At 51.0% G+C, this 24,492-nt stretch overlaps 2 protein-coding genes across 3 annotated transcripts; one reads left to right on the top strand and one right to left on the bottom strand.

The window, feature by feature from the left end:
• Positions 1-90: 90 nt before the first annotated feature.
• On the bottom strand, positions 91-17,827 carry QPCTL (glutaminyl-peptide cyclotransferase like). Its single transcript, XM_034944669.3, has 7 exons — positions 17,473-17,827; positions 16,828-16,971; positions 14,674-14,955; positions 11,691-11,843; positions 11,490-11,589; positions 8,483-8,599; positions 91-7,479 (listed from the first exon to the last, which is right to left on the bottom strand). Exons 1-7 carry the CDS (start codon positions 17,677-17,679, stop codon positions 7,334-7,336), a joined length of 1,149 nt encoding a protein of 382 aa, XP_034800560.1. The 5' UTR covers positions 17,680-17,827; the 3' UTR covers positions 91-7,333.
• Positions 17,828-17,992: 165 nt separating this feature from the next.
• On the top strand, positions 17,993-22,616 carry SNRPD2 (small nuclear ribonucleoprotein D2 polypeptide). Of its 2 annotated transcripts, none has more exons than XM_008970724.5 (3): positions 17,993-18,496; positions 21,510-21,689; positions 22,349-22,616. In XM_008970724.5, coding segments are annotated over exons 1-3 (357 nt in total). In that variant the 5' UTR covers positions 17,993-18,494; the 3' UTR covers positions 22,524-22,616. The 2 variants fall into 2 exon arrangements, with proteins under 2 accessions (XP_008968972.1, XP_014198198.1); XM_014342712.5 differs by lacking the exon at positions 17,993-18,496 and adding an exon at positions 20,727-20,842.
• Positions 22,617-24,492: the final 1,876 nt, after the last annotated feature.

Here is a 24,492-nt window from a genome sequence, read left to right as displayed (position 1 = left end):
AGAGAGGGGAGTTGTAGGCCTGTGCATGGGGGATGGAAAAAGTGGAAAGAGAAGGGATCCCTAGCCAAGTCCCTTAGCCTGAGATTATTTTTTACTCTTCTCATCTGTGTCAATTTGGATTTGAAAAATCTCAAAATAGTAGTAGCTTGAACAAGATTTTTTTTTTTTTTTTTTTTTTTCCCTTAGAGACAGGGTCTCTCTCTGTCACCCAGGCTGGAGTGCAGTGGTATGATCACAGCTCACTGCAGCAACCTCCTGGGCTCAAGGAAACCTCCCACCTCAACCTGCCAAGCAGCTGGGTTTTCTACAGGTGTACGCCACATACCCAGCTAATTTTTAAATTTTTTTGGTACAGATGGGGTCACTGAGTTGCCCAGGTTGGTCTCAAACTCCTGGGCTCAAGCAGTCGTCCTTCCTCAGCCTCCCAAAGTGCTGGGATTACAGGAGTGAGCCACCGTGCCCAGCCAAGATTATATTGCTTTTACTATCACCATTTTGCCGGAAGGGAGGCCCCCTTCCTCCCAGAAGCACTACACTATGCTTCTATATACATCTCACCCGTCAGACTTAGCCACAGAAGGGCTGCATGAGAGTCTAGGAAATGCAGTCTTTTAGCTGGGTGCAATATGCCCAACAAAACACTCTTTACTAAAAATCCCTGTAATTAAAGTTTTTAAATAGCCACTTAATTATTTATTTATTTATTTGAGACAGTCTCGATCTGTCGCCCAGGCTGGGGTGCAGTAGTGTGATCTCGGCTCACTGCAACCTCTGCCTCCCGGGCTCAAATGATTCTCCTGCCTCAGCCTCCTGAGTAGCTGGGATTACAGGTACTCGCCACCACAGCTGGCTAATTTTTGTATTTTAGTAGAGACGGGGTTTCACCACGTTGTCTAGGCTGCTGTCAAACTCCTGGCCTCCAGTAATCCACCCACCTCAGTTTCCCAAAGCGCTGGGATTACAGGGGTGAGCCACCACGCCCAGCTGGATATCTTAAATTTTCAGTTTAAAGGAAGGGAAAAATGGATATTGAGAGGCAGCTAAGTCTCTGACATTCTTCTCCGGAAATCAGAATTTCCAGAGGACTAGGATACATTATGTGATTCAATGCTTAGATTTTAGAATCAAAAAGACCTGGGTTTGAATCTTGTGGGGAGGGTGAGTTAGATTATTCGGACCTTCCTGTTGAGAACAACTGAAAAAAAAAATGCCCTTCAAAGGATCAAATAGCCAATAAAATACAGTAAAGACCCACCACGCCAAATAGTTAAGAGAATGATATGTGGGAGCCGGGCGCGGTGGCTCACTCCTGTAATCTCAAGCACTTTGGGAGGCCAAGGCGGGCGGTTCGAGATCATCCTGGCTAACACAGTGAAACCCCATCTCTACTAAAAATACAAAAAATCAGCCGGGTGTTGTGGTGGGTGCCTGTAGTCCCAGCTACTCGGGAGGCTGAGGCAGGGGAATGGCGTGAACCTGGGGAGCAGAGCTTACAGTGAGCCGAGATTGCGCCACTGCACTCCAGCCTGGGAGACAGAGCAAGAATCCGCCTCAAAAAAAAAAAAAAAAAAGAATGATATGTGGGGCTCTGAAGCCACATTTGCTCTCAGGGTGTTTGCTGATGTGGACACACTGGGGTTTCCTACTTGGCAGCCTTACTGGAAGGAGCAGGCAAAAGTCAAGTCCAAAGCCAGCCCACAGTGAGCAACTGCAGGAACTGGGATTCCAGAGAGCTACAAGCTCAGGTAAGGATGACCCGAAAGACTGAAGAGGTATTCAAGAGGCAGAAATCAAATGAAAAAAAAAGAAAGATTCTGATAATCTGTGGTCACAGACTGGCCCTTGGCACAGGTTCGCAGCCAGGTTCACGTCCTCTGTGTGATACAGGGTACTTCTAGCTGACATGTCTGGCAAAAACAAACACAAGTCCACCTGTGGAAGGAACTGTCATCTAGAAGCCCCACAAATATTTTTGTTTGTTTGTTTTGAGATGCAGTTTCGCTCTTGTTGCCCAGGCTGGAGCGCAGTGCCGCGATCTCAGCACACTGCAACCTCCGCTTCCTGGGTTCAAGTGATTCTCCTGCCTCACCTGCCAAGTAGCTGGAACTACAGGTGCGCGCCACCACACCCGGCTAATTTTTTGTATTTTTAGTAGAGACAAGGTTTCACCATGTTGGCCAGTCTGGTCTTGAACTCCTGACCCACCTTGGCCTCCCAAAGTGCTGGGATTACAGGTGTGAGCCACCACGCCTGGCTTTTTTTTTTTTTTTTTTTTTGGATATGGAGTCTCACTGTTGCCTAGGCTACGGTGCAGTGGCACAATCTCGGCTCACTGCAACCTCCGCCTCCCCGGTTCAAGCGATTCTACTGCCTAGGTTTCCCAAGTAGCTGGGATTACAGGGACCCACCACCACGCCCAGCAATTTTTTTTTTTTTTTTTTTTGGTAGAGATGGGGTTTCACCATGTTGGCCAGGCTGGTCTTGAACTCTTGACCTCAAGCAGTCTGCCCGCCTTGGTCTCCCAAAGTGTTGGGATTACAGGTGTGAGCCACCGCACCCAGCCCACCACAAATAATTTTTCAGGTAATGAGTAGTACACAAATAACCAAACAAATGGAAATAATATGAACAAGAACCAGCAGAAACAACAAAAACACCCACATAGGCTTCACATGATGAAACTGTCAATCACAGATTATAATACAAAATTTATTTTAAACTGTTTAAAAATTTTAAAAGCTTGGAATTATCAGCAAGGAAGCCAAAACTAAAAAAAAAAAAAAAAAAAAAAAATCAAAATGGCCTAGTAGGTAGGAAAGGGAAAAAAAACCCACTGACATAACTTTTACAAATGAAAAATGCAAGGCCGGGCACAGTGGCTCACGCCTGTAATCTCAGCACTTCGGGAGGCCGAGGCGGTGGATTGTGACATCAGAAATTTGAGACCAGCCTGGCCAATACGGTGAAACCCTGTCTCTACTAAAAATACAAAAATCAGCCGGGCGTGGTGGCGTGTGGCTGTAGTCCCAGCTACTCGGGAGGCTGAGGCAGAAGAATTGCTTGAGCCCGGGAGCCGGAGGTTGCACTGAACTGAGGTCGTGCCACTGCACTCCAGCCTGAGCGACAGAGCGAGACTCTGTCTAGAAAAAAAAAAAAAAGATAAAAGGGTTTGCTGGCTGTGGGAACTTGCCAGGCACCAGCAGCCTCATCTGTACAACAGGGCTAACAGTTCTTACCCCAGATTCAAGCCAAAAATCTGCATAAAGCAGATTAAAGTTAAAATTCTCTGGATACTTTTTCTTAACAAATTTCATCTGGCACAAGTGTATTTTTTTTTTTTTGGTAGTGGTGGGGGTGGATTTGGGGTATTTTTATTTTTATTTTTTTGAGACAGGGTCTCATTCTGTCACCCAGGCCGGAGTGCAGTGACACAATCATAGCTGACTGTAACCTCAAACTCCTGGCTCGGGAGATCCTCCTGCCTCAGCCTCCCAAGTAGCTGGGACCACAGGCACCATACTAGCTAATTTTAATTTTTTTTGTAGAGACAGGGTCTTTGTTGCCCAGGCTGGTCGGGAACTTCTGGGCTCAAACAGTCCTCCTGCCTCAACCTTCCAAAGGACTGGGATTACAGGGGTGAGTGACTGCACCCAGCCACAGGTACTTTTTGGAAGGGAGATAGGACATGGGGGTTGCGAGCACAGCTGTGAGTGAAAATTTGCACACCATACACAACTGGTTTGCAATTCTCAGTCTCAGCCACCTCACCTGCAAAATGAGAACTGAAATTGTACCTATTTCAGGATTTGTAGTCAGGGAGACTACATAGTTTGGTATATGTAAAAAAAAAAGTTCTCATGGGCTGGGCACGGTGGCTCACACCTGTAATCTCAGCACTTTGGGAGGCCAAGGCGGGTGGACACCTGAGGTCAGGAGTTCAAGACCAGCCTGGCCAACATGGCAAAACTCATCTCTACTAAATATGCAAAAATTGGCCAGGCATGGTGGCTCAATGCCTGTAATCTCAGCACTGTGGGAGGCCGAGGCAGGTGGATCACCTGAGGTTAGGAGTTCAAGACCAACCTGATCAACATGGTCCCATCTCTACTAAAAAATACAAAAATTAGCAGGGCATGGTGGCAGGTGCCTGTATTCCCAGCTACTTGGGAGATTGAGGCAGGAGAATCGCTTGAACCCAGGAGGTGGAGTTTGTAGTGAGCTGAGATCTCACCATTGTACTCCAGCCTGGGCAACAGAGTAAGACTCTCTCCCCCAAACCAAGAAAATACAAAAATTAGCTGGGCATGGTGGCACATGCCTGTAATCAGCTACTCCAGAGGCTGATGAAGAAGAATCGCTTGAACCCAGGAGGTGGAGGTTGCAGTGAGCCGAGATTGTGCCACTGCAACTCCAGCCTGGGTGACAAGAGCGAAACTCCATCTTAAAAAAAAAAAAAGTTCTCATGATGCCTGGCACATAGTAGATGCTCAATAAATGTCAGCGAATGTGGAAGAACCTAAATTGAGGACCTATGTTTATCCTCTCATTTGATACCCCGAGTTTCAGCCCTGGAGTTGATTTGGAGGGCAGATGCTCACCTACACAGCGTAGGACTGCTTCCAGGTGCCATCTATCTCAGGTTTTTCTTTTGAGTCGGTTTGCTGAGCAGGTGTGTATGCACCAAAGTGTCTCCTTAAGGACAGCATGGGCCAGGCACGGTGGCTCACGCCTGTAATCCCAGCATTTTGGGAGGCCGAGACAGGCGGATCACGAGGTCAGGAGATCGAGACCATCTTGGCTAACACGGTGAAACCCTGTCTCTACTAAAAATACAAACATTAGCCAGGCGTGGTGGCACGCACCTGTAGTCCTAGCTATTTGGGAGACTGAGGCGGGAGAATCGCTCGTACCCGGGAGGCGGAGGTTGCAGTGAGCCAACATCGCACCACTGCGCTCCAGCCTGGGTGACAGAGCGAGACTCCGCCTCAAAAAGAAAAACCTCCTGGGCTCAAGTGATCCTCCCACTTCAACCTCTCAAAGTGCTGAGATTGTAGCCATGAGCCACTGCACCCAGTCTGCATTTTTTAATGAGCACCCCAGCTGAGTCTGAAAATTAGGTAGGGTTGGGAAATACTTGCTCATTGGAGTTTGCAGTTACACTGCCATCTCACAGTGCTGTACCAACAGCTGAAGGGGAAAGACAGTGTGCCCTAACTACTCTGCGGTAAATCTAGATCTGTCTTACCCATTTCTCTCATAGATGCTCTCAGACTTTCAAAACCCCATGTTTTCCAAAGTACCTTCTGAGGTATCCTAGTTCTTTTTGTTGTTGTTGTATTTTGTTTGTTTGTTGAGACAGCCTCGCTCTATTGCCCAGGCTGGAGTGCAGTGGCGTGATTTTGGCTCACTGTAGCCTCTGCCACCAGGTTCCAACAATTCTCCTGTTTCAGCCTCCCAAGTAGCTGGGATTACAGGCTCATGCCACCACACCTGGCTAATTTTTGTATTTTTAGTAGAGATGGGGTTTCATCATGTTGTCCAGGCTGCTCTCGAACTCCTGAACTCAGCTGAACTGCTGGCCTCAGCCTCCCAAAGTGCTGGGATTTCAGGTGTGGCCCACCATGCCCGGCCGAAGTATCCTAGTTCTATGAAGTGCTTCCCAATAAAAAGTGTTCCATAGTGAAATACTTTGGGAGCCTCTGGGTTCTGTCTTAAAAATTCACATGATGCAGTGAGGAGACTCATGTTGTCTCACCCTCTTCTTTGATTTCAGATCCCCCTTGTCATGCAATATCTATTTACACGAGTTCTACAGAATGTTTGGCCTTTTTTGTTGTTGTTGTTGGTGGTGGTGTTTGTTTTGAGACAGGGTGTCACTGTGTTGCCCAGGCTGGTCTTGAACTCTTGGGTTCATGGGATTCTCTCACCTCAGCCTCCTGAATAGCTGAGACTACAGGGTGTGCACCACCACACCTGGCTTATGCAGGTGGTGTTTTGCAGAAACATTGGTTACGCTTTCTTTTTTTTTCTTTTTTCTGGAGAATGGGGTCACGCTCTATTGCCCAGGCTGGTCTCAAACTCCTGAGCTCAAGCTATCCCTCTGCCTCTGCCTCCCAAAGAGCTGGGATTACAGGTGTGAACCACCATGCCCAGCCAGAAACAATGGCTTATTACCCACTGGGTCTGGAAGAATCTGGACTTCCAAAATATGAGCTTCTGTCTCCTCTGTGCCTGGTTATGAGGACATCCTCTGTGTGCCCCGTGTGGGAGTTAGGTTAGGACTGGTGCAGTAGCAAGGCTGCTGTTCTGGAGAATGAACTGACACAACACAAACCACAGAGAATTCATCCAGCTGGGTGGCATCACTGGGCCAGACCAGTAATAGTCTTTTAGTCTTTTACTCTTTTTAAAAAATATTTATTTATTTATTGAGATGGAGTCTCGCTCTGTTGCCCAGGCTGGAGTGCAGTGGTGTGATCTCGGCTCACTGCAACCTCCGCCTCCCGGGTACAAGTGATTCTCCTGCCTCAGCCTCCCAAGCAGCTGAGATTACAGGCGCCCACCACCATGCCCAGCTAATTATTGTATTTTTAGTAGAGACAGGGTTTCACCATGTTGACCAGGCTGGTCTCAAACTCCTGACCTCGGGTGATCCTTCCCCCTCAGCCTCTCAAAGTGTTGGGATTACAGGTGTGAGCCACCACACCCAGCAGTCTTTTACTTTTTCAGTTTGCTGACTTAAAGAACAGCATTTTGCCAGGTGCGGTGGCTCACGCCTGTAATCCCAGCACTTTGGGAGGCCGAGGCTGGCGGATTACAAGGTCAGGAGATCGAGACCATCCTGGCTAACACGGTGAAACCCCGTCTCTACTAAAAATACAAAAAATTAGCCAGCGTGGTGGCGGGCACCTGTAGTCCCAGCTACTTGGGAGGCTGAGGCAGGAGAATGGCGTGAACCCAGGAGGCGGAGTTTGCAGTGAGCCGAGATCGCGCCACTGCACTCCAGCCTGGGCAACACAGTGAGACTCCGTCTCAAAAAAAAAAAGAACAGCATTTGGTCCCTGCAAACCTTTGGACCAAGTGTTTACCTCTGGGGAGGGAGCAAGTTCTTATTCCTCTGGCTGTCATCCCACAGTGGTCTCTTCCCTGTCCTTGAAGGGTGGCAGCTTGAGACAATCAAAAGAAAGAAGGTCTTCCAATTGTAGCACAATTAGGAGACAAAGGTATGAAAAGGACAAACCAGCACACCCTAGGCAGATCCTGCCTGAGCTTCACTGGCCCCCGCTGGGACCTTCTCTCTCACAGTCCTCTCCACAGTCATTGGCCAAGCACGCTAGAGCCCCAGGTATTCAGCCAGGAACACAGCGAGAATGCGGCACAAGTTGTGTACCGTGGGTGGGTGGAGATTGGCCTCGGTGTCCGCAGGGGTGTGCCAGACAGCAGGGAAGGGCGTGGAGATGAGATGGAGCACGGGGACCCCTGAAGTGACAGAGGAGACTTTGTCAGGTCCACTGCAGCCCACCACGACCCAGAAGCCCAAGCCCAACCTCTAGGTAACCTTGCCTTGCCACCACACACTGGTGAAAGATACTATGTTCTGGCACTTTTTTTTTTTTTTGAGACAGAGTCTCACTCTGTCGCCCAGGCTGGAGTGCAGTGGCGTGATCTCGGCTCACTGCAGCCTCTGCCTCCCGGGTTCCAGCGATTCTACCGTCTTAGCCTCCCGGGTAGCTGGGATTATAGGCAGGCACCACGACACCTGTCTAATTTTTGTATTTTTAGTAGAGATGGGGTTTCATCATGTTGGCCAGGCTGGTCTCAAACTCCTGACCTCAGGTGATCTGCCCGCCTCAGCCTCCCAAAGTGCTAGGATTACAGGTGTGAGCCACCACGCCCAGCCTGGCACTTTTTTTTTTTTTTTGAGATATCATCACCCTCTGTTGTCCAGGCTAGAGTGCAGTGGCTCAATCAAGGCTTACTGCAGCCTGGACTTCCCAGGCCCAAGTGCTCCTCCCACTTCAGCCTCTCGAGTAGCTGGGACTATAGGTGTGAACCACCATGCCCGGCTAATTTTTTTCTATTTTTAGTAAAGACAAGATTTATGCCATGTTGCCCAGGCCGGTTTCAAACTCCTGGGCTCAAGGATCCTCCCCCTGCCCCCCCCCCCCCAACCCCGCTTAGCCTCCCAAAGTGCTGGGATTACAGGTGTGAACCACCGTGCCCAGCTGCAAACATTTCTGGAATGCTTGCTATGTGCTGGGTGCTGGTCCAAGTAAGGTCTTTACCGGTGTTAGCATGTTCAATCCCCTCAACAATACTCTAAGATAGGGAGTATTATCCCCATTTTACAGATGAATAAATCAAAGCGCAAAGAGGTTAAGGCCACTCAGCACCATTCCCCAGCCCTGGGAAGGGGACTTGGCCAGTTCCAATTTGTGGCTTCCTTGGACACCCACCCTCCATCCCTCCCTGCAGCTGGTACCTCTGCGGAGGAAGGGGATGTGGTCATCTTCCACAGAGCCAAAGGGCTCCCCGGGTTGGAAGTACATCACTTCCTGGGAATGAGACTGCAGCAGGTTCAAACGGTGCAGACGCTTCTCTGGAGGTGGGGGCGATTAGAGAGGAAGAGTTAGTCCTTAGTAGTCGAAGGTCCCCAGTCCACAAATCAGAGGAAGGCAGAGCACCCAGAGACAAAGCCCTGGTCATCCCAACAAGAATGAATGCCAGTTACTCCTTCCTGTGGGCTCACTATGTTCCTGGTCTCATTCAATCCCTCCGAGTCTAAGACATAGACATTCTTTTTTTTTGAGACATAATCTTGTGGCCTGGTGCAGTGGCTCATGCCTGTAATCCCAGCACTTAGGGAGACCAAGGCAGGTGGATCACCTGAGGTCAGGAGTTCGAAACCAGCTTGGCCAACATGGTGAAACCCTGTCTCTACTAAAAATACAAAAATTAGCTGGGTGTGGTGGTGGGCGCCTGTAATCCCAGCTACTTGGGAGGCTGAGGCAGGAGAATTGCTTGAACCTGGGAGGTGGAGGTTGCAGTGAGCTGAGATTGCACCACTGCACTCCAGCCTGGGTGACAGAGTAAGATTCTGTCTCCAAAAAAAAAAAAAAAAAGATCTTGCTCTCTCACCCACACTGGAGTGCAGTGGGACAATCCCAGCTCAGTACAGCCTTAATCTCGCTGGCCTAAGTGATCCTTCAGTCTCAGCCTCCCAAATAGCTAGGACTTCAGGCGCATGCCCCCATGCCTGGGTAATTGTGTGTGTGTGTGCGTGTGTGTGTAGAAATGGGATCTTCCTATGTTGCCCGGGCTGGCCTCAAACTTCTGGGTTCATGTGATCTTCCTGCCTTGGTCACTCAAATTTCTGGGACTACAGGCATGAGCCACTATGTCTGGGCCCTCCGGCCTTTTTTTTTTTTTTTTTTTTTTTGAGACAGAGTCTTGCTCTGTCGCCAGGCTGGAGTGCAATAGCACAATCTCGGCTCTCTGCAACCTCCACCTCCCGGGTTCAAGCAATTCTCCTGCCTCAGCCTCCTGAGTAGCTGGGAGTATAGGCACTTGCCACCACACCCAGCTAATTTGTGTATTATTAGTAGAGATGGGGTTTCACCATATTGGCCAAGCTGGTCTCGAACTGCTGACCTTGTGATTCGCCCACCTCGGCCTCCCAAAGTGCTGGGATTACAGGCATGAGCCACCAGGCCCGGCCCCCACTGGCCGTTTTACAGATAGGAAACTGAGGCTCAAAGAAATGAAGCCACTTGTCCAAGTTCATCCAGCTGATAAGATTGGAAACCACGGCTGTCTCACCTTAGAGCCCCTGTCTGGTAATCACTATTACTAATCTCTAGTTCCTTAGAAAGACTAGGGAGGTAGAGGAAAGGCTGGATGAGCCTTTATTTTATTTTCTTATTTATTTATTTGTTTATTTATTTAGTGACAGAGTCTCGCTCTGTCACCCAGGCTAGAGTGCAGTGGCACAATTTCAGCTCACTGCAACCTGTGCTCCCAGGTACAAGCGATTCTTCTGCCTGAGCCTCCGGAGTAGCTAGGACTACAGGCACACGCTACCACACCCAGCTAATTTTTGTATTTTTAGTAGAGATAGGGTTTTACCATATTCGCCAGGCTGGTCTCAAACTCCTGACCTTGTGATCCACCTACCTTAGCCTCCCAAAGTATTGGGATTACAGGCGTGAACCATTGCGCCCAGCCAAGCCTTTATTTTTAAAAACAATTTTTAATTTTTTTAATTTTAATTTTTATTATTACTTTTTTTTTGAGACAGAGTCTCACTCTGTCCCCAGGCTGGAGTGCAGTGGTGTGATCACAGCTTACTGCAGCCTCGACCTCCCAGACTCAAGTGATCCTACCACTTCAGCCTCCCAAGTCACTGGGACTGCAGGCAGGTGCCACCATGCCTGGCTAATTTTTTTTTTTTTTTTTTTGAGATGGAGTCTCGCTCTGTTGCCCAGGCTGGAGTGCAGTGGCGTGATCTCGGCTCACTGCAACCTCCGCCTCGCAGGTTCAAGCCATTCTCCTGCCTCAGCCTCCCGAATAGCTAGGATTACAGGCACATGTCACCACGCCCAGCTAACTTTTTGTATTTTTAGTAGAGATGGGGTTTCGCCCTGTTGGCCAGGCTGGTCTCAAACTCCTAACCTCAGGTGATCCACCCACTTTGGCCTCCCAAAGTGCTGGGATTACAGGCGTGAGCCATCGCGCCTGGCCTAATGTTTGTTTTTATTTTGTAGAGACAGGGTTTCGCCATATTGCCCAGGCTGGTCTGAAACTCCTGAGCTCAAGTGATCCACCCGCCTCTCAAAGTGCTGGGATTACAGGTGTGAGCCACCAAGCCCAGCCTTTATTTTATTTTTATTTTTTATTTTTTTGAGACAGGATCTCATTCTGTTGCCCAGGCTGGAGTGCAGTGGTGCAATCTTGGCTCACTACAGCCTTGACCTCCCAGGCTCTAAGGATACTCCCCAGTAGCTGGGATGACAGGTGCATGCCACTGCACCCAGCTAATTTTTTTTTAAGAGATGGGGTCACCAGGCACGGTGGCTCATGCCTGTAATCCCAGCACTTTGGGAGGCTGAGGTGGATGGATCACGAGGTCAGGAGTTCAAGACCAGCTTGGCCAACATAGTGAAACTCTGTCTCTACTAAAATACAAAAATTAGCCGGGCATGGTGGCATGCGCCTGTAGTCCCAGCTACTCGGGAGGCTGAGGCAGGAGAATGGCTTGAACCTGGGAGGTGGAGGTTGCAGTGAGCCAAGATCATGCCACTGCACTCCAGTCTCGGTAACAGAGCGAGACTCCATCTCAAAAAAAAAAAAAAAAAAAAAGATGGGGTCTCCCTATGTGGCCTAGACTGGTGGATGAGCCTTTAGAGTGTAGGTGCCTGTCCTACCCCAGCCCGCCGCCCTGTACCCCATACCCCAGGTGGGCTGGGGCCCACCTCCGCATTCACCCTTACCAATGCTCCTCAGCCGATGGAACCAGCGGACCGTGCGAGGGAAGTGGCTGTAGAAGGTGGGATTGGGGGCTCCCAGGAGATCAAGAAGCATAAAGAGCTCCTAAGGAGAAAGGCTAGGACTGGAGGGGCCCGTGCAGGATGACGCCAGCCCCGCTTAACCTTCTCCCTCCCTCGCCAGAAGCCAGGGGACCCTGGTCTTACAATAGCCTGGATCCTGGTGGGGCCGGGGCTGTGAGGTATAGACTCCATGAGCTGGGCCAGGTGCCGGGAACCGTAAAGGGAGTCCTTGGGTCCCCACTCCTTCAGCGCCTCTTCACCATCCAAGAAGAGCAGTTGCAGGGTCACCGGGGCTGCCTGTGGGAGCAGCAGGGGGGTGGCCAGAGCCAGCTCAGGACTAGCCCTCAGCCTCAACACACCCACACTTCTTGCCCGCTTGCATGCTTAACAGAACACATAAGGTGTCCTCACTCATAGAACGTGGTAGCCAAGAGCACAGATTCTTAGTCAGTTGTCTGGGATCAAATCCGTACTCGGCTGCTTCATAACAAAGCAGGCATGGGGAAGTTACTAACTTCTGGAAGGATCAGTTTCTTCATCTATAAATGGGGTTAATAAGAGTTGTTTTTTTTTTTTTTTTTTTTTTTTAGAATAAGTCTTGCTCTGTCACCCAGGCTGGAGTGGAATGATGCAATCTTGACTCACTGCAACCTCCACCCTCTACCTCCCAGGTTCAAGAGATTCTCCTGCCTCAGCCTCCCATACAGCTGTGACCACAGGTTCCCGCTAGCATGCCTGGCTAATTTTTGTATTTTTAGTAGAGACAAGCTTTCACCATGTTGGCCAGGCTGGTCTCGAACTCCTGACCTCAAATGATCCACCTACCTCAGCCTCCCAAAGTGCTGGGATTACAGACTTGAGCCACCGCGCCCGGCAATAACAGTTCTTTTCAAAGGGTAAGGTTTGAATCCGGGTCTTAGAACAGTGCCTGGCATATAACTAAATAAGGGTTATCTCTGATTATTATTCCTCAAGCTCAGTTTGGTGAAACAGATAGATCCACAAATGAATAATTATACAAACAGTGAAATGCAGTTGAGACAAATGCTTCTAAGAACTATAGAGTCCTGAGAGGGCATAGGAAGGAGGCTGGGGGATGACCTGGCCTGGAGAGGGCGTTGGGTCTTTTGGGAAGGGATGTTTGCCATGAGAGTGGGTAGGAACTGGCCTGGCAAAATGGAGCAGGAGGAAGAGTATTCCCAGCCAAGGGAGCAACACAGGGCAAGGCTATGGCCAGGGAAGGGGTCCCAGAGGTTTGAGAGGAGTCCGGAAGGTTTAGCAAGGGCCAAGGAGTGTGGGCTTTGTTATAGGGACACTGGGGAGGCACAGAGAGGGGTTGAGCAGGGCAGGAGCATGATTAAATCTGTGTTTTTCTTTTCTTTTCTTTTTTTCTTTCTATTTTTTTTTTTTTTTTGAGACGGAGTCTCGCTGTATCGCCCAGGCTGGCGTACAGTGGCGCGATCTCGGCTCACTGCAAACTCTGCCTCCCGAGTTCACGCCATTCTCCTGCCTCAGCCTCCCGAGTAGCTGGGACTACAGGCGCCCGCCACCACGCCCAGCTAACTTTTTGTATTTTTAGTAGAGACAGGGTTTCACTGTGTTAGCCAGGATGGTCTCAATCTCCTGACCTCACGATCCACCTGCCTCGGCCTCCCAAAGTGCTGGGATTACAGGTGTGAGCCACCGCACCCGGCCTGTGTTTTTCTTTTCTGTTTGTTTTGAGACAGAATCTTGCTCTGTCATCCAGGCTGGAGTGCAGTGGTGCGATCTCGGCTCACTGCAACCTCCGCCTCTCGGTTTCAAGTGATCCTCCTGTCTCAACCTCCCAAGTAGTAGGATTACAGGTATGTACCACCATACCCAGCTAATTTTTGTATTTTTAGTAGAGATGGGGTTTCCCTGTTGGACAAGCTGGGCTCGAACTTCTGACCTCAAATGATCTGCCTGCCTCGGCCTCCCAAAGTGTTGGGATTACAGGTGTGAGTTACCACGCCCGGCCGGGAAGGCCTCTTTGAAGGGGTGATATTGGAGTGGACACCTGAGTGAAGAGTGGGAGCCAGCCAGGAAGATATCTATGAAAAGCATATTCTTTTTTTTTTTTTTTTTAAGAGACAAGGTCTCTGTCACCCAGGCTAGAATACAGTGGCACGATCATGGCTCACTGCAGTCTCAAACTCCTAGACTCAAGCCATCCTCCCCTCTCAGCCTCCCAAGTAGCATGCCACTATTCCCAGATAATTTTTTTTTTTTTTGAGATGGAGTCTCGCTCTGTTGCCCAGGCTGGAGTGCAGTGGTGCAACTTTGGCTCACTGCAACCTCCGCCTCCCGGGTTCAAGCAATTCTCTGCTTCAGCCTCCCGAGTAGCTGGGGTTACAGGTATGCACCACCAAGCCTGGCTAATTTTTGTATTTTTGGTAGAGATGGGGTTTCATCATGTTGGCCAGGCTGGTCTTGAACTCCTGACCTTGTGATCCACCCACCTCAACCTCCCAAAGTGCTGGGATTCCAAGTGTGAGCCACGGAGCCTGGCCAGAAAAGCACATTCTATCCAAAGCAAACAGCAAGTGCAGATGCCCTGAGGCGGGAGCAAGCTCTGCGGGTTTGAGGAACCCAGAGGAGGTGGGGGTGGCTACAGCAGAGTGAGCAAGAAAGAGGTGAGGGGTGGGAGATGAGGCTGGAGAGGTAACAGGGCACAGCTCGTGGGCCAATATAAGGACTCTGGATTATGGCTGGAATGAGGCAGGAGCCCTGGGAGGGTTTGGGGGAGAGGAAAGAGAATCTGACATCTAGAAAGTAAAAAGATCCCTGTGATGACCAGGCGCGGTGGCTCACGCCTGTAATCCCAGCACTTTGGGAGGCCGAGGTGGGCAGATCACCTGAGGTTGGAAGGAGAATTGCTTGAACCCAGTAGGCAGAGGTTGCGGGGAGCCAAGATCTCGCCATGTGCACTCCATCCTGGGGAACAAGAGCGAAACTCCGTCTCAAAAAAAAAAAAAAGATCCCTGTGGCTCTGTGCGTGGAGTAGAGTGGGAAGACGAGAGGGATGACAAATGTCCAGGCAAGGGAGGGTGGGGGCTTGGGAAAAGGTGGAGGTAGCCCACTACCCTCCCCAACTCCTGCTCCTCACCTGTTTTTTGGCCCTGCTCAGCTCCAGGTCAAGTGCTTGGGCCAGCTCCAGCAGCAGGGCACAGGGCACAGCCGAATCCGTGGCCCCTACAAAGGGGGTCGATCCGGGTGGGAAGAGCTTCGAGTCATAATGGCAGGCAAGGGTGAGGTGACGGGCAGCCCTCGGGTCCAGTGTGGCCACCACATTGCCAAAGTCCACTGGCCCCAGGGGTGTTGAGGCTGTGAAGGGATCCAGCTCCACGTGCCAACCTGCTGTCAGGGACCGCAGCGTGGCCTCCAGGAACTAGCGGCAAGAGAGAGGTTCGGGAGGGTGGACGGGGACTGGGGAGGAGGTGGGGAGAAGGGCCACGTGACCTGAACCATGCAGAACAGATGGGTTGACTCTAAAGCCCCACTCTGATTTAATGGATTTCTTTCTTTCTTTTTTTTTTTGAGATGGAGTCTTGCTCTGTCACCCAGGCTGGAGTGCAGTGGCTTGATCTTGGCTCACTGCAACCTCCGCCTCCTGGCTTCAAGTGATTCTCCTGACTCAGCCTCCTGAGTAGCTGGGGTTACAGGCGCCCCCTACAACGCCTGGCCATTTTTTGTATTTTTAGTAGAGATGGGGTTTCACAATGTTGGCCAGCCTGGTATTCGAACTCCTGACCTCAAGTGATCTGCCTGCTTCAGCATCCCAAAGTGTTGGGATTACAGATGTGAGCCACTGTGCCCAGCCCCCTACTCTGATTAAAATCATTCCCTTGACAGTCCTGGTGAGTACCTACTGGGTGCCAGATGTTGGGGAGACCCCACCTCTTGAAGCCAACAAGACTCATCACAGCTTACCCTTAAATAGCTCTCACTGTGTGCTAAGCCCTCTTCTAGGAACCATTTAGGGGAGGGACTGCCAATACATGACCCCATTTTACAGATGAGGAAATGGGCTCAGAGAGGTTAAGAAACTAATCCAGGCCGGGCGCGGTGGCTCACGCCTGTAATCCCAGCACTTTGGGAGGCTGAGGTGGGCGGATCATAAGGTCAGGAGTTTGAGACCAGCCTGGCCAATATGGTGAAACCCCATTTCACTAAAAATACAAAAAATTAGCCAGGCATGGTGGTGCACACCTGTAATCCCAGCTACTCAGGAGGCTGAGGCATGAGATTTGCTTGAACCTGGGAGGTGGAGGTTGCAGTGAGCCGAGATCGCGCCACTGCACTCCAACCCAGGCGACAGTGTGAGACTCCATCTCAAAATAAAATAAAATAAAATAAAAAAGAAACAAGTCCAAGGTCACAATCTAAGTGGATGAGGTAGCATTGGGACTCAGGCAGTATTTAAGTGACTTTTTTTTTTGAGATGGAGTCTCGCTCTGTCACCCATGCTGGGGTGCAGTGGCGCAATCTCAGCTCACTGCAGTCTCCGCCTCCTGGGTTCAAGTGATTCTCGTGCCTCAGCCTCCCAAGTAGCTGGGACTACGGGTACCCACCACCACGCCCGGCTAATTTTGTATTTTTAGTAGAGATGAGGTTTCACCATGTTGGCCAGGCTGGTCTCAAACTCCTGATCTCAAGGGATCTGCCTGTCTCGGCCTCCCAAAGTGCTGGGATTAGAGGTGTGAGCCACTGCACCTGGCCTTTAAATGACTCTTCATGCTTTCTGGAAGACAACAGATACATTACAGCACCAGCTCGGAGCCAACCTGTTTGGGTTCAACTCTAGGTCTATGATTTTCTAAACATTGGGTCTCACTAGGTTGACTAGGCTAGTCTCAAACTTCTCAGGTGATTCTTCCACCTTGGCTTCCCAAAGTGCTGGGATTACAGGCATGAGCCACTGCACCCGGCTAAGGTCTACTACTTATTATCTGTAGGATTTGTGCAATGTGTATAACCTCTCTGAGCCTCAGTTTCCCCATCTGCATAATGAAGATCATATTGGTACCCACCTTATAGGGCTGTCTGTTGCCTATGCCTAGCACACAGTAAGCTTTTGGTGGGGGCATTAAGGGGGGCAGTACAGCCTGGTGGTTTGTTACCAGCATGGAGTCTAGAGTCCGATTAACTCCAGTCAGAGCCCCAGTTCCTCCTCTTAGCTTCTTTGGGATCTTGAACAGGATTCTTATTTCCCATTCCCTGGAGGGCTAGGGGGTCAGGGACTGGAGGTGGCTCCCTTTACCTTTCTGACTTGGAGATTTCCCGGGCTGCCCGGGGTTCGCACTACCAGCAGGGGGCGCAGATAAGTGCTCCAGAGACGCTGTGGATCCAGTTGTCCCACCACCCTCCGCAGCCGGGCTTCGGGGAGGCTTCCGATCAACGGGACCTTGGGAAGGAGGTGGGATAGGGAAGGGAAGAATGAGAGCAACCCCCCATTTCAACCCTACCCCGGGCGCCGTCACCCGCGAGGAGCCCCGGGTCCTCTTCCTAATGTGCCGCCTCCAGCATCGGAGACTTCTAGGATAAATCCAAGGCTCAGGAAAAGTCCTCCCAAGACCATCCGGTCCAGCCTACCTCAAACTTGATGGGGAAATCGAGGCCCAGTGAGAGAGAGGGGAGATGGAGGAAGGGACTCTTCCAAATAGTTGACTAAAGGCGTAGAACCCTGAACCCCCCCGTCTTACTATTTCAGACCTTTCCTCTTAAAAGGAAGCTACTGTTGCAGAACCAGCCCGAAGCCTTATTCCTTTGGTAAGGGTCATGCGCTCAGATGACGAAGACGGTGGCATCTGCGGTTAGGGCCGTACGCTAAAGCCACGTCAACCCTGGGTAACAGCGGGGAGGGAATGAGGGTCCCCGCGGTGCCCGGGTCCCCGCCCAGCCTCACCCGCAGCTCCCGGCCCAGCGGCAGCTCCTCAGTCCTGCGGTGCCAGCCGCTCCAAATGGTGTAGAACGCCGAGCCCACGGCCAGCGCCAGCAACAGAGGCAAGAGCCGAACCCGCGGTAGCAGGCGGCGCTTCGGCGGCAAGAGTGGTTCCATGAGGCCACGTTCCCCCAGCCGCAGGCGGGGCCGCCCGCGGCCCCCGGAACGCATGGCTGCTTTGCCCTGAAACCTGTACCAGACCACGGATTGAGTTTAGGCCCAGCCAAGTTCCACCCCATGGAACCGGTGGGCCAATAAGCAACAGCTGCGGCTGCACCAGCCCACCCCACAGCGAGCAGCGAAACCAATAAGAACTACGGTCCTGAGGACACGCCTCCCAGCCTCCCTTAGGTATTGGGGTTGGTTCCCCTGAGAATGGCACGACCCAAATGGGAGCGCAAGAGAAGTAGGCTCCGCCTTAGCGGAGGAGGGAAAGCCAATGAGCAGCGTTTGATCATGGAAAATATTCGATCTCCCGGGCGCAGGTCCATGCCCCTTCCGGATGTAGGCAGGGGATTGGTGGCGCAGGATCGGAAAGATCAGTAGATACGTCAGTAACGCGTCCCAGAGGGAAGAGGGGCGGTGCCTGTCTCCGAAGCGAGGAGCGGATTGGCTTCACGGAGGCCGCGCCCCCGAAGTCACGGCCGGCGGGCATTTGGAAATAGCTTGTCATTTCCCTCCTTCAACCTGTACCATTCTTCAAGAAACGGTTTGAATCAGACCGCCTTTCCTTTTGTCTTCATTGTCATAAACATCTGCCCCCGTGTGGTTCTGACTGGCCTCGAACCCCTACCCGAGGCTTTTATTCCATCATTGTGCACCGTTGGTGGGGAATGCTATGGCAACAGGCCACGCCTCCACTTACTGGTTGGCTTTGCGCAGGCGCCAACGGAAGTGGGTCGCAGGAAGAGGAAGTCCCGCCTCTCTCTCCTCAGGCAGCAGCAACGCGGAGGAAACGGGAGTGAACGGAGAGCGTAGTGACCATCATGTGAGGCCGGGCTAGGCTTAGGCGGCGGGAATGAGGTTGAGGGTGGATATTTGACCGATTGAGTGTGGGAAGGGTTGAGCAGAGCGGGGGTGGCAGGGGCAGATGTTTTAGGGATGCAGCGTCCTGCTTTTCTCCTGATGAGTTTGAGAACGGGCGTGGGGCCTTTGACGCATCGTGACTTCGGGAGAGGGGACAGCTTTATCAGATAACGCCCTGGGCTGGGCGCGGGGGCTCATGCCTGTGATCCCAGCACTTTAGTAGGCCAAGGCGGAGCATCGCTGGAACACAGGAGTTCGAGACTAGCCTAGGCAACATAGCGAGACCCCCGTCTCTACAGAAAAAAAAACCAATTTAATTATGAAAAACATGTTTTAAACGATAACGGGAGTGGTCCTAGATAATTAGTCCTATTGAAATGAATGTTAAGGGGCAGCGATTTTACGAATACTGGGGGAGGCCGAGCGCGGTGGCTCAGCTTTGTAAATCCCAGCACTTTGGGAGGCCGAGGCGGGCGGATCACCTGAGGTCAGGAGTTTGAGACCAGCCTGGCCATTGTGGTGAAACCCCGTCTCTACCAAAAATACAAAAATTAGCCGGCCGTAGTGGCGGGCGCCTGTAATTGCAGCTATTCAGGAGGCTGAGGCCGGAGAATCGCTTGAACCCGGGAGGCGGAGGTTGCAGTGAGCCGAGATTGCGCCACTGCACTTCCAGCCTGAGCGACAGAGTAAGAGTCCATCTCAAAACGAAACAAAAGAAATAAAACGAATAATGGGGGAGGGAAGTTAGGACTTTTAGAAATAATTATTTGAAATAAGGGACTTATCTTGATCATTTGAGGTGGAGACGGGTGCGTTTTCGACTTGATTCACAACTTACACGGATAACGAACGAGTCATTGACATGATTTTGCGCATTTATTAGTGCAGCAAATATTACATTGAATGCTTATGTATCAGACACTGCTTAAGCTACATAGGATACATCAGTGAATGAAACCTCTAGTCCCCAGGGGAAAAGAAAAATCTTTTTCTCTTTTTCTTTTTCTTTTTTTTTTGAGACGGAGCCTTGCTCTGTTGCTCAGGCTGTAGTGCAATGGTGCGATCTCAGCTCACTGCAACCTCCGCCGCCTGAGTTGAAGCGATTCTCCTGCCTCAGCCTCCCGAGTAGCTAGGATTACAGGCACCCACCACCATGCCCAGCTAACTTTCGTATTTTTAGTAGAGACCAGGTTTCACCATGTTGGCCAAGCTGGTCTCAAACTCCTGACCTCAAATGATCCACCCGCCTCGACCTTCCAAAGTGCTGGGATTACAGGTGTGAGCCACCGTGTCTGGTCGGGGTTTTACTTTCTACACTGAGATGGGGGGAGGATGGGAGGGTTTTCTTTTGTTTTGTTTGTTTGAGATGGAGTCTCGCTCTGTCACCCAGATTGGAGTGTAGTAGCACGATCTCTGTCTCCTGGGTTCAAGCGATCTTCCTGCCTCAGCCTTCAAAGTAGCTAGGATTACAAGCATGCGCCACCATGCCCAGCTAATTTTTTTTTTGAGATGGAGTCTCACTCTGTAGCCCAAGCTGGAGTGCAGTGGCGCGATCTTGGCTCACTGCAACCTTCGCTGCTGGGGCTCAAGCGTTTCTGCTGCCTCAGCCTCCCAAGTAGCTGGGACTAGAGGGATGCGCCACCACACCTGGTTAATTTGTTTGCATTTTTAGAAGAGACAGGGTTTCACCGTCTTGCCCTGGGTGGTCTCGAACTCCTGAGCTCAGGCGATCCACCTCGCGTCGGCCTCCCAAAGTGCTGGGATTACAGGCGTGAGCCATCGCATCCGGCCTAATTTTTGTATTTTCTAATTTGTATTTATTTATTTTTTGAGACAGAGTCTCGCTCTGTCACCCAGGCTGGAGTGCAGTGGCATGATCTCACTTCACTGCAACCTCCGACTCCTGAGTTCAAGCAATTCTTCTACCTTAACCTCCCGAGTAGCTGAGATTACAGGCGTGCACCACCACGCCTGGCTAATTTTCTGTTGGTGGTTTTTTTTATTGTTGTTTTGTTTTGTTTTGTTTTGTATTTTTAGTAGAGATGGGGTTTCACCATGTTGGCCAGGCTGGTCTCGAACTCCTCACGTCAAGTGATCAATCCATCTTGACCTCCTAAAGTGCTAGGATTACAGGCATGAGCCACTGTACCCATACCCTGGGAGGGTTTTGAAGAGTGACATGTTATGATTTAGGTTTTAGCACAACCCCCTCAGACCACTCTGTGGAGAACAGACTGTCAGGGAACGTGGGTGGAGGCAGAGAGACCAGAAAGATTGCAGGACAGAGAAGACAGAGGCTTAGGCCATGGTAAGAAACGGCCATTTCCTACAGATTTCATGTAGGATGTGAGGGAAAAAGAGGAATCAAGTTGACAAAGAGTTTTTGCCCAGAGAACTAGAAGGATGGAGTTACCATCAAAGCAGATGGGGAACGCTGTAGATAGGGTAGGCTTGGGTGGTTGGGTGATCTGGATCCCGACCTGAGACATGCAGAGTTGAAAATGTCTGGCTGGGCACGGTGGCTCACGCCTATAATCTCAGCACTTTGGGAGGTCGAGGCGGGTGGATCACAAGGTCAAGAAATCAAGACCATCCTGGCCAACATGGTGAAACCCCCTGTTTACTAAAAATACAAAAATTAGCTGGGCGTGGAGGTGGTGCATGCCTGTAGTCCCAGCTCCTCAGGAGGCTGAGGCAGGAGAATCGCTTGAACCCAGGAGGCAGAGGTTGCAGTGAGCCGAGATCACACCACTGCGCTCCAGCCTGGGCAACAGAGCAAGACTCCGTCTCAAAAAAAAAAAAAAAAGTCTGTTAGGCATCTAGCTGATGATACTCAGAAGGCTGAACAGGAGGACAGATGTGGTGGGACAAGGTTGGGGAGACACTGAAGCCAAGGCCCTGATCACCCATCCTCACAGCTCCAGCCTCTCAACTCCAGCCTCTCTCACTTATTGGTTCCATGGTTGTCCATGCAGGAGCCTCCTCAACAAGCCCAAGAGTGAGATGACCCCAGAGGAGCTGCAGAAACGAGAGGAGGAGGAATTTAACACCGGTCCACTCTCTGTGCTCACACAGTCAGTCAAGAACAATACCCAAGTGCTCATCAACTGCCGCAACAATAAGAAACTCCTGGGCCGCGTGAAGGCCTTCGATAGGTGAGTGCTGGGTCCTGGGAGGTGTTCTCCGCAGGCCTGGAGAGGCTGCTCCAGCTCCAGTCTGAAGAGCTCAAAGACAGCTGTCTCAGAAGCCTGGGGTGTATGGCCAGGCGTGGTGGCTCATGCCTGTAATCCCAGCACTTTGGGAAGGCAAGGCGGGTAGATCACCTGAGGTCAGGAGTTCAAGACCAGCCTAGCTAAAATGGCGAAACCCCATCTCTACTAAAAATATAAAAGCCAGGCGTGGTGGTGCACGCCTGTATTCACAGCTACTCAGGTGGCCGAGGCACAAGAATAGCCTGAACCCAGGAGGCGGAGGTTGTGGTGAGCTGAAATTGCACCACTGCATTGCAGCCTAGGCAACAGAGTGAGATTCTGTCTCAAAAAAGAAAATGATAATTTTCAACGGCCCTGTGAGGAAGGTAACGTGATTATCTTCCCTCTTAAAAAGGAGCAAACTGGCACAGAGAGGTGCAGTCCTTTGCCTCAGCCTCAACCTAAGGACTGGCAGAGTTGCTTTGGCAGCTTGGTCATCCCGGCCTAGCACCTGCACCCTTCCCCAAGCCATGCTGCTGGAGGCGGGGAGCAGCAGGCAGTAGGGGGCACTGTCAGAGGCACGCCCCTCACGCCCAGTGCCTCCCCTCCCTGTTCCCCACCAGGCACTGCAACATGGTGCTGGAGAACGTGAAGGAGATGTGGACTGAGGTACCCAAGAGCGGCAAGGGCAAGAAGAAGTCCAAGCCAGTCAACAAAGACCGCTACATCTCCAAGATGTTCCTGCGCGGGGACTCGGTCATCGTGGTCCTGCGGAACCCGCTCATCGCCGGCAAGTAGGGGCCGCCTGTCTGTTGACAGAACTCACTCCTCTGTCCTATGAAGACCGCTGCGATTGGTGTTGAGAATAATAAAGCTCTGTGTTTTTTTCTAGTGGTATCTGTTTCCAGAGCCTTGCGAGTGGGGTGGATTCAGGAGGGCTTGGGGGAGGCAGCTGGTATCGGACTGAATGGTGGGAGCAGGACCCCTGAGCAAGTGGAGAGGCCCTGGCTCTGCCCCATCGAGGCCTCACTTTCCCCATCTGCAAAGCAAACAGTTTGCATGGAAATGAGCGCCCAGTTGTGGCACTGGAGAACATTTTAGCTCTCCTGCTTTAATCTTCCTGAGCTTCTCCTTGTCACTCTGTTGCTCTCTTCTCTACCTCTTATAATGAATTGGCCTCGCTTGACCAAAATATCTTTTGGGGCCAGGCATGGTGGCTCACGCCTGTAATCCCAGTACTTTGGGAGGTGGAGGCGGGCAGATCACCTGAGGTCAGGAATTCGAGACCAGCCTGGCCAACATGGTAAAACGCTGTCTCTACTAAAAATACAAAAATTGGCCAGGCGTGGTGTCTCACACCTGTAATCCCAACACTTTGGGAGGCCAAGGTGGGTGGATCACCTGAGGTCAGGAGTTTGAGATCAGCCTGGCCAACATGGTGAAACCCCGTCTCTACTAAAAATACAAAAATTAACAGGGCATGGTGGCAGGCACCTGTAATCCCAGCTACTCAGGAGGCTGGGGCAGGAGAATTGCTTGAACCCCGGAGATGGAGGTTGCAGTGAGCTGAGATGGCCCCACTGTACTGTAGCCTGGGTGACAGAGTGAGACTCCATCTCAAAAATTATATATGTGTATCTTTCAGCCTTTCTTTACATTTGTTCCTTCAGCAAACATCCCCCAAATGCCCCCTGTGTGTCCAGCCCTGTGTTGCAGTGCAGGGGCACCAGGTACCCAGGAGCCTCTGATCTGCCCTGAAAGACGGGAGGATTAGACAGGTGACGAACGCAGTCAGTGCCACCAGCACAGCGGCTGAGGTGAGAGCATTGCTTAAGCCCAGAAGTTTGGGACTAGCCTGGGAGAATGGTTGTGAGTTTTATAGACAGTGTGATACTATCTCTAAACTAAATAGATAAGAAACAGAAAAAAGGGCCGGGTGCAGTGGCTCACACCTGTAATCCCAGCACTTTGGGAGGCTGAGGTGGGTGGATCACCTGAGCTCAGGAGTTTGAGACCAGCCTGGCCAACGTGGTGAAACCCTGTCTCTACTAAAAATACAAAATTAGCCAGGCATGGTGGTGCACGCCTGCAGTCCCAGCTACTTGGGAGGCTGAAGCAGGAGAATAGCTTGAACCAAGAGATGGATGTTGCACTGAGCTGAGATCGCGCCTCTGCACTCCAGCCTGGGCAACAGATTCTAAGACTACCTCTCAAAAAAAAAAAAGAAAGAAAGAAAAGAAAAGAAAGCAGTCAGTAGCTAAATATTACTGCTAGTGATCCTGGCTAACACTTGCTGAGCTGTTTAGGTGCCAGGCCAGGCTCAGCGCTTTTCAAATATCCAACAGCTCTGGCGCGGGCCTGTTAATTTATTATCCCCCTTTTCCAGAAGAAGGAACTGAGACACAGAGAGGCAATGTCACTTTGCGGGGACAACCAGCCAGGAAGTGGTGGTGCTGTGATTTAAACTCACCTCCAGAGCCTGTGTTTTCACCCCTGAGCTCTGCTGCCCCTCAAATTCAACTGCATTACCCTTCAGAGGAATTCTCTGACAAATGTGGGGAGATAGATGGAGGTGGGAAAGGGAGGTGGTATATATTGGGGGGGATTAAGGAAATTCCCTGTGTTGCTGTGACACACACATCGTGTGCTCCCCATATCTTTGTTTTTTGTTGTTTTTTTTTTTTTGAGACAGGGTCTCATTCTGTCTGCCAAGCTGGAGTGCAGCAGCACCATCATGGCTCACTGTAGCCTTGACTGCCCAGGCTCA

This window comes from Pan paniscus, chromosome 20 (genome assembly GCF_029289425.2).
Source record: "Pan paniscus chromosome 20, NHGRI_mPanPan1-v2.0_pri, whole genome shotgun sequence".
Lineage (NCBI taxonomy): Eukaryota > Metazoa > Chordata > Mammalia > Primates > Hominidae > Pan > Pan paniscus.
Note: the sequence above shows the minus strand (reverse complement) of the source record. Positions and strands in the feature narration are given on the sequence as shown.